General features: G+C 50.9%; 2 protein-coding genes across 4 annotated transcripts in view; both read right to left on the minus strand.

Annotated features, from left to right (window-relative positions):
- LOC106812267 overlaps positions 1-4,112 on the minus strand; it is a 13,249-nt gene extending 9,137 nt beyond the window's left edge. Inside the window, exons 1-4 of the mRNA XM_014816097.1 lie at positions 4,074-4,112; positions 2,687-2,936; positions 2,180-2,316; positions 941-1,134 (exon numbers count right to left, since the gene is read on the minus strand). Coding sequence (XP_014671583.1) covers positions 941-1,134; positions 2,180-2,316; positions 2,687-2,936; positions 4,074-4,106 — 614 coding nt within the window. The 5' untranslated portion in view covers positions 4,107-4,112. The remainder of the gene's footprint in view (positions 1-940; positions 1,135-2,179; positions 2,317-2,686; positions 2,937-4,073) is intronic.
- A 2,232-nt stretch (positions 4,113-6,344) lies between these two features.
- Positions 6,345-9,479, minus strand: part of LOC106812264 (dentin sialophosphoprotein-like) — a 13,787-nt gene continuing 10,652 nt past the window's right edge. For all 3 annotated transcript variants that reach the window (XM_014816095.1, XM_014816096.1, XM_014816094.1), the window contains one exon: positions 6,345-8,214. In XM_014816095.1, coding sequence (XP_014671581.1) covers positions 6,458-8,214 — 1,757 coding nt within the window. In that variant the 3' untranslated portion in view covers positions 6,345-6,457. The remainder of the gene's footprint in view (positions 8,215-9,479) is intronic.

Consider the following 9,479-nt stretch of genomic DNA (forward strand, 5'->3'; position numbering starts at 1 on the left):
CCCCCCTCTCTCTCCTCTCTCTCTCGTCTCTCTCTCTCTTTCTCTCTCCCTCTCTCTCTCTCTCTCTCTCTCATCTCTCTCTCTCTCTCTCTCTCTCTCTCTCTCTCTCTCTCTCTCTCTCTCTCTCTCTCTCTCTCTCTCTCCTCTCTCTCTCTCTTCTCTCTCTCTCTCTCTCTCTCTCTAACTCTCTTCTCTCTCTCTCTCTCTGCTCCTCTCTCTCTCTCCTCTCTCTCTCTCTCTCTCTCTCTCTCTCTCTCTCTTCTTCTCATCTCTCTCTCTCTCTCTCTTCTCTCTCTCTCTCTCTCTCTCCTCTCTCTCTCTCTCTCTCTCTCTCTCTCTCTCTCTCTCTATCTCTCTCACCCTCTCTCTCTCTTGCTCTCACTCTCTCTCTCTCCTTCCCCCACTCTCTCTTGCTCTCTCTCTCTCTTTCTGTGCGCGTGCATGCGTGTGTACATGACGTCTCACCCTCTAGCTCTCTCTCTCTCTCTCTCTTTCTGTGCGCGTGCATGCGTGTGTACATGACGTTTCACCCTCTAGCTCTCTCTAGCTCACTCTCTTGCTCTCACTCTCGCTCTCGCTCTCTCTCTCTCCTTCCCCCACTCTCTCTTGCTCTCACTCTCTCTTTCTCTCTCCTTCCCCCACTCTTTCTTGCTCCCGCTCTCTCTCTTTCTATGCGCGTGCATGCGGTGGTGTACATGACACTCCCCACCCTCTACCTCTAGCCTCTCTCTCTCTGTTCTGTGCGCGTGCATGCGTTGTACACTGACATCTCACCCTTACCCTCTGCTCTCTCTCTCTCTTTCTGTGCGCCGTGCATGCGTGTGAACCATGACGTCTCACTCTCTAGCTTCTCTCTTTCTCTCTCTTCCCCCACTCTCTCTTGCTCCCGCCACTCTCTCTTTTCTATGCGCCGTGCATGCGTGTGTACATGACATCTCACCCTCTAGCCGACGCTCCGGGCTCGCTACAGGTCAGCGTGATGCTGTGTGTCTCTCCCGGCGCCAACCTGAAGCGCGAGCAGTCGACGCTGAAGGCGTCTGCCGCTGTGGACACACTGCACTCGGCGACGACGGCGAGCGTGCCACCGTTGTACAGCGCGAGACTCTTCTCACTGCTCCGCTCCATGTTCACCTCCTGCAAGAACGACCGCCGAACGCAGCGCAGCGCGCTGTTCATTAGGTCACCGCATGTCACTAGATTCAAACGTCACTACATCCAGGTCACTGGTTCAAACGTCACTAGGTCCCAGGTGTCTCTAGGTTTAAGGTTAAAGGTCACGTGGTTTAAAGGTCACTGGGTACCAGGTCAGAGGTTTCACTTGGTCCTACGGTCACTAGTTGGCAGGTGCTGATAAGTCTCTAGGTCCCAGGTATCGGTTAGTCAGTAGGTGTCAAGTGTAGATCAGCCCCTAGCTCCAAGGCCGTGGAGCCATGCAGTTTCACTTAGTCCTACGACCCCTAGGTCGCATGCGTTGACAAGGCGCTATGTCAGGGTCGGGCAATACACGTAACTCACGATACAATACATATCGCGATACTTTAAGAGAAACTACCTAACAAACTGTATGCTTAACCAGCTTACAATGAATGCTTACAAATCAATATCATGGAGCAGTTGGTAAACAACTGCTGTTAAACTGTGAATTGTGTCATGCTTATTTTGTTTTTCGGATTAAACTATGCTACCAAATTATGTGGATTTTATAGTCGGTAGGTGTCAAGGGCTGCACGGTCCCTAGGTCCCTGCCCTTGATCGGTTCCAGGTGTGAAATAAAGGGATACTGGGTTGCCTGAGCTAATTCCCCTCTAGTGAGAGTAAGGAGAGCACTAGTCATCTCTCCTACGAGTGTCCGAGTCCGTTAGTCAAATACTCCCCGATTTACTGTCGGACTCCCTGCCCCTGATTTGACATATATGCAGGAGTCCGTGTGACTCCCTGAAAATTCTGCTATACTAACTAGGTAGGCCTCGCGTAATTACCATATTTTTTTTTAGCAAATGTCTCAAGAAAATTTGGCAGAGGTGCACCGCAATATTTAATCTCCTCTTTGTTAATATCTTTAGTTTTAAACTTCAGACTGCGGACCCCCTCGTTTTGCTGTGGACTCTTTTTGAGGGTAGGTAGTCCGTTTGACTCGTTTGTTCAAAAGTTAATTTCTACCCCTGTGATACCGTCATACCTTCACATCGCCTATGACACTCAGTTTTACAACGCCCGCAGTAATCTTCAGGTCCCGGCATGCTAGTTGAACATATCCAGGTCCATCCAGATCAATCTCTAATCTGCCTAAAACATCACAGATCTTCGCATTCTCACCTGCAAAGTAACAGGAAGGCAAACAGTTGACATGCCCTAAAATGACACATAATTTAGCATCATCATCTAAATGGCAACAGGAAAGCAAATAACTGGCATGCCTAAAGGCATCATTGAACTTAGCATCATCACGCGAGAAGCAACAAAAAAACCACGATTGAAAAATTTCATCGGATCTTTATGGAAGAAGTCTATCGGTGAGATAGACAAAAATTTCGTCAGTGTAAGTTCTTATAACTTTATATGGATCTAACTCATTTTAACTTTATTTTCCAAAAAAGCTATGAATTGGCTGAGAACACACGCCCACTTGAAATCATGATAGTTATTGTAAACGATGGTAAATAAAGTAATTAGTAACATTACTCACTGTCTATATCTTTCGAAAGCAACTGGCAGTCGATTTCGAGTTTCTCACACCCACCGGCTGGAAGGACTTTCTGTATCCGTCGCTCTCCGCCCACAAATTGAAGACAGTGTAGGAAGCGGGTGGACGAAGACAGTACGATAGCGACTGGAACTTTGCAGAAGCTTCTGTTCAGTACATTAATTGTAGCCACGGACTTGCTGCCTGGGTGTACCGTGCCCAAATCAATGGCACTTGTTCCACCATCCTCTATCTGTAGAAATTTAGCAAATATCAAACTAAAAGGCTGAGCACTCAATTTAATTATATGATTTTTTTCCTCACTGCATAGCATGATGTATCTTACAATAAAGAAACATCCTTCTTTTGAGAAATTTAATTATAAACACATATCTATACACATGTTGATGACCTAATATCTTTAAAATGTCTTTGAAAAATACTTATTTGTATTTGGAAAAATAAGTCCTACAGAGGATCTTACAATGATCTTGAAGAGGATATTAAAGGTAGTGTTGTCAATCGGTTGTAATTTCGTAATCGATCATTGGTTGGACCCAAGTAACCGACGATCAGTTACAATCGGTTACTCGGGGTGTTGAATGCCTGTGTGTGCGTAATGTCGTGTGCATGTATGTGCTTGTTTAGCCCTGTTTATTGTTGTTGCACTGTTACTACTGTGTGTATAATACAGTTTAAAAAATGTTAGTAGCGATGAATATCTCTTATATTCATACTGTTTCCAAGTTTCTTGTTCAAGTTAAAAATAAAATAAAATTTTTTTTTTTCCCGATGAAATCGATTATGGATTTGTGATAACCACAGCCGCTTGGGCGAGCCACTGTTCACGAGATCGAGTTAATCGATGATCGTGACATCACAATTAAAAGGTTGAGACTTTTCAATTGTGTCACACGATCACGTCTGCTGTCACTAAAAGCTGTGGAAACACTACACGATTTTCAGGGCGATTGGTCGGGGCGACTCAGTGCAGACACACTAGCGCGATTCAGCGCGATTCATCATCGATTCAGTCTCGGCGCCACCTAGATCAGTAGATTGACCACTAGATTGATGAGTCACGATGATTGAAAATGGCAACTGTTATTCGCTGATTGAATTGTACATTGGGGCACGTAAGTAGAGCATATGTATAGGTTCGCACTGTATATATAGTGCACTTGTTCGCGTGCCGCATTGTATATATAACTAGCTCGCCGCGACTCAAATAATCACCGCAATTTTTCAAACATGTATTGGATCAGGTCGCCCGACTCGAAAATCCGCCGGACGACCTCAGTGACACACTAAGATGATTTATCAGCGATTGAGTCGCCGACTCAATCGCCCTGAAAAATTTGCCCTAGTGTGTCCACAGGCTTAAGACAACCTGAAGTCTTGGGACGCAACCGCTTGCGCGCATATAGGAATGGACACAGATGACGACTTTGAATGCGGATCTTCGACCACCGCATGACTCGGACGATCACTTCTGACTCATATTCGCCTGCTGTTGGTTGGACAGTAACTCAATCTGCCACAGAAACATAGAAAACTTTGAACCTCGCCTCTCTCTTTTGCTATATTATGTACTTTGTATTTATTGTATTAGTATTCGTATATTCTGTATCATATATTAATGTATTGTGTGTATTGTATTGTATATTCTGTATCTTAATGCCAGGAAAGCATTCACTCAGCGTAATGAGTCTCATGACATATTATCAGTGCAATAAAAGTTACACAGACAATTATCATTGAGGATTAAATTTACAGTATACAATTTACAGCAACAAACCATTAAAAGATAAATATTCTGAAGAATATAGCTTAGATATAATATAAATAACGCACATTATTACAAACGAAAAATATTGGAAGAAATTCTTTGAAATTTAAAAAAAGCCTGTTAAAACGAAAACAGATTTCTTTACGAAAAACTTTCGTTGTGGCTACCACGAACAGCCACCTCCACAGTTTTTGGTAGACAGGGATGCTAAAACCACCGAACGCTTTAACCAGTAGTACTGCAGGTCTTGTTGAACATGTCAACCTGCTTGCCATCAATCTGTACCCACCGGACTTAAAATTGCCCAAGGTCACTACCACCCACTTGTCTCGTTTAAAAAACAACCCGATATATAACACTGTGCAGAGATGCAACACATATATGAAGGCAATCGTGTAGTTCTGCGCCATCAATTAGAAGATTGAGGCGTCACGTAGTGACCCGGAGTTTGTAGGTGGGGTCCGGCATGTCCCCCCCAGGAAAAGATTGTTTGATTCTGAGATGCAATTTCCTGCATTCTGAGGGTAAAAAATGACAATAAATTGACAATAATTGACAAAAAAAATATTCCGATCACAGTGAAATTCGTAGTTTGATACAAACTGGTCGTAGTGGGACTAGTGGTGCAAAAGGAATAGAAATTCGTATAAAATACGGATAAATCAGAGTGGTTGGCATCTCTGCACTTGCATCCATTCCAATGTGTCAATAAAGACATTTCCGTGATAAAAACATGTCGCTACATTCTAATACTAAATAGATATATGCTTCACTTATGTATTACATGTTCTAATACACCAAACTTCATGTCTCCTGTGTTTTCAATTTGATGATTTCGTCATATGGAAAGCTTGAAGAATTCTCGCAGAGTTGTGTAATGACGATTGCAGAATTGGATCATGCCAAGCCGAACGGCCGGCAACTACTAGCCACAGCGTACGGCGCGACTACTCAGACCTGCCAACCTGTGATTCATGAAAATAGTAAGGCATCACTTACTTTAAGATTAATGAATTTATTAATGACGGAATAAAATTCTTGACAGCGGCGCCATTTCGTTTGTATGTTACTGCGCGCAATGAATGATGGGACTAACTCTAGATCACGCGAGAACAACTGAACGCGTGATTCCAATATGGCTGCGCCCACAATCACCAATTATTCTCGGCTCACAATGTATAAACAAACGTTTTTCAGTTTGATCGTACATTCGTAAAACATCCTTGGAATTAGTAAGAGTACGAAAGGGTTGGCAGGTCTGCTTACTACGCTCACCGTTCGGATTGTAGAATGTCAACGTCTCGCTTGACGGTCGCACCGACGCAGCAAGCTCGATCACGAATATCTCCTTCGGAAGTGACGACCCTCATCGTCATGACGGGCGCGCCTCGAGACTCGACCGCACCTCCCCGCCGCGGCGCCCCCCTATGGGGTCGCAGACTCCGACGATGCGCGTGCCCGGCATCGTGCGGCGGCCCAGCAAGCGATGGCGGCCCATCGAGCGGCCCAGCATAGCGATCGCGCCGACGAGGCTTGCGTAAGCCGGTGCTGTCGTGTAACGTCTGTTCGGTCGTCGCACACGGCTGCAGTGTCCTGAACGTCGAATCCGGCGCCGTCTCCCGCCTCCACGCCGCCGCCCCCTTCCCAGCGTCCTCTCCACGCCGCCTTGTCAGTCGACCACGCGCTCGCCGACTGCTTCGCCGATGCTCGAACCCTGTCGGCGACAGACTAGACTCGTGTCGGGGCGACGGCGGGGCAGCGGCGGCGGATGCAGGTCGCCGTGGCGACCGTCGCTCGCCGGCCTCCGTGCTCAGCGAAAGCCGTCGAGAGCTTCGGGCGCGTTGCCGCCTCGGCCCAAGCGTCAGCGTCGACCACGACGCAAGCGACGCTCGCCTCCGACTCGGCTGGCGCCGTGCGCACGATCGACGGTCGGCAGGCTGTACACGGCGACGACCTCCGGTTGACCTCCTCGACGCGCAGCTTCGTCAGCGCGTCGAACGTCGACGTCGCGCCACCTGGCGTCCACCGGTGAGACTCGCTCTCGGACCGCCAGCGTCGAGCTGACCGCTGTCCGTCGTCGGGACGACGCGGGACGTGGCTGGCCACCCTCCTCCTCCTCCCCTCTCGGCGGGGAGGAGCCTCCCTCCGATGAGAGCGTCGGGGAGAGAGAAGGCGGTGCGGTACGTGCCGACGTATGCTCCCTCCTCGAACTCCGGGATCTCGGACGTGTCGAAGACGATCGGCAGCGAGCCGCGTGCCGCGTCCCGCCTCGCGGTGGCGCCCTCTGTGCCCGAGTTCTGCGCAGACGTGTTCGCTGATTCCAGCCGCAGCAAGCGACTCTGCAAGGAGAGCAGGTAGCTGTCGTGTTCCGCTGCTGCGTAGTCACCGCGCGACGACAACCACGTGAGCACGTCGCCGCCGGCAACCGCCGCGTCGTCGTCGTCATAGCAATCGCTCGCCGTCGCCAACGCCAGTTCCGCGCCTCGGGGCGACTTCGCCGGAAGGTTCAACTCGGGAACGGCCCTGCTTGAATCGAGCGCGCTTATGTGACTGATTCTTCGCACGACGGTCTGTAGGCCTTCCTTCTCGAAGCTGTTCGTTATTGCATCCGGTTCCGTCGACCCACCGCCAGGAAACTCTGTCAAGGCCAATGCAGCAGCAGTGCTCTCCAGAGACCCAGCCATCGTACCGGCAACATATTTCGCAGCCAGCGCCTGGCCGCGAGACGCTGGATCAACCGCCAGCTGATCTGTATTCGGAATGTCCGCCGCAGCTCGCTCGTCCTCCGCGCGAATCTCCTGGAAGCACCTCAGCGACAGCAGCATGTCCTTGAGCGCTGAGGTCGCGGGCGGACGCGTCGCCTCCCCCTGCCCACCCTCGCGCAGCGCCGCGCTGCCGGCAGCAGACGACAGCTTACTCATGCCACTGATCCACGGCGTGTGCACCGAGGCGCGCCCGGGCAAGGCGTCTCGTCGAGACGCCGTCTCGGTCGACTCGTCGAACTCTATCGAGTCGGCCGGCGCCGGCTCACTGAGACGCTTCGTCTCCGTCCGAGTCAGCAGGTTGCGGAAGGCGTCGTCGTCGAGTCTCGTCGTCGGAGTTCCCCCGACGCTGTCCCGCGAGTCTTCCCTGTCTCCGGAAGCGTCCCGCGTTCCCCTGCCGGTACCCCAGTCGGTTTCTCCACCGCCGGGAGCATCCCGGGTCCTCCCGTAGCGCTCCCCGTCGTTTTCCCAATCTACGGAAGCGTCCCGCGCTCTCCCGTAACGATTCCCGTCGTTCTTCCAATCTCCGGAACCATCCCGCGTCTTCCCGTAGCTGTCATCCTCGTGTTTCCCATTTTTCGACGTGTCCAGCGTCTTCCTGTAGCCCTTCCCCTCGTCTTCACCGTCGTAGCTGCTGTCGTCGTCGGAGCTGCTAGTGAGGTCGGGGATGTCACTGGGAATGCTCCCGCTGCTCAGGCTGACGTCTGCGCCGGTCACGGCCTCGCTGAAGTCTATCCCGCTCGAAACCGTGATGGTCACATCGAGGGTATCGCCGTCGCTGCCAGCGTCTGTTTGATGCGGGGCATCACCACAAGCATCTGTGTGATATGGGTCGCCGCTGCAAGCAGCATCCATGCGATATGGGCCGCCACTGCTGCCAGCAGCATCCATGCGATATGGGCCGCCACTGCTGCCAGCAGCATCCATGCGATATGGGCCGCCACTGCCAGCAGCATCTGTGAGATATGGGCCGCCACTGAAGTGGTTGGCATCTCTGCACTTGCATCCATTCCAATGTGTCAATAAAGACATTTCCGATATAAAAACATGTCGCTACATTCTAATACTAAATAGATATATGCTTCACTTAGTATTACATGTTCTAATACAGCAAACTTCATGTCTCGCTGTGTTTTCAAATTTTGATGATTTTCGTCATATGGAAAGCTTGAAGAATTCTCGCGAGTTGTGTAATGACGATTGCAGAATTGGATCATGCCAAGCCGAACGGCCGGGCAACTACTAGCCACAGCGTACGGCGCGACTTACTCAGACCTGCCAACCTGTGATTCATGAAAATAGTAAGGCATCACTTACTTTATAGGAATTAATGAATTTATTAATGACGGAATAAAATTCTTGCAGCAGGCGGCCATTTCGTTTGTATGTTATGCGCGCAATGAATGATGGGACTAACTCTAGATCACGCGAGAACAACGTGAACGCGTGATCCAATATGGCTGCGCCCACAATCACCAGATATTTCTCGGCTCACAATGTAAAAAACATTAATTTTCACAAGTCGTAAAAAATCGTAAGTTTTTCAGTTTGATCGTACATTCGTAAAAACATCTTGGAATTAGTAAGGAATATGAAAAAATCATAAGGGTTGGCAGGTCTGCTTACTACGCTCACCGTTCGGATTGTAGATGTCAACGTCTCGCTTGACGGTTGCACCGACGCAGCAAAGCTCGATCACGAATATCTCCTTCGGAGTGACGACCCTCATCGTCGTGACGGGGCGCGCCTCGAGACTCGACCGCACCTCCCCGCCGCCGGCGCCCCCTATGGGGCGAGACTCCGACGATGCGCGTGCCGCGGCATCGTGCGGCGGCCCAGCAAGCGATGGCGGCCCGGCTAGCGACCCAGCTAGAGATGGCGGCCCGACGAGGCTTGCGAAGCCAGTGCTGTCGTGTAACGTCTGTTCGGTCGTCGCGTCCGGCTGCAGTGTCCTAAACGTCGAATCGGCGCCCGTCTCCCGCCTCCACGCCGCCGCCGCCCCCTTCCCAGCATCCTCCTCCGCCGCCTTTGTCGGTCGACCACCGCGCTCGCTCGACTCGCTTCGCGCGATGCTCGAACCTGTCGGCGACAGACTAGACACGATGTCGGGGGACGACAGGGCAGCGGCGGCGGATGCAGGTCGCCGTGGCGACCGTCGCTCGCCGGCCTCCGCGCTCAGCGAAAGCGTCGAGAGCTCGTCGGGCGCGTTGCCGCCTCCGGCGCCGAGCGTCGGCGTCGACGCCGA

The sequence above is a fragment of the Priapulus caudatus genome, unplaced genomic scaffold (genome assembly GCF_000485595.1).
Source record: "Priapulus caudatus unplaced genomic scaffold, Priapulus_caudatus-5.0.1 Scaffold628, whole genome shotgun sequence".
Taxonomy (NCBI): domain Eukaryota; kingdom Metazoa; phylum Priapulida; class Priapulimorpha; order Priapulimorphida; family Priapulidae; genus Priapulus; species Priapulus caudatus.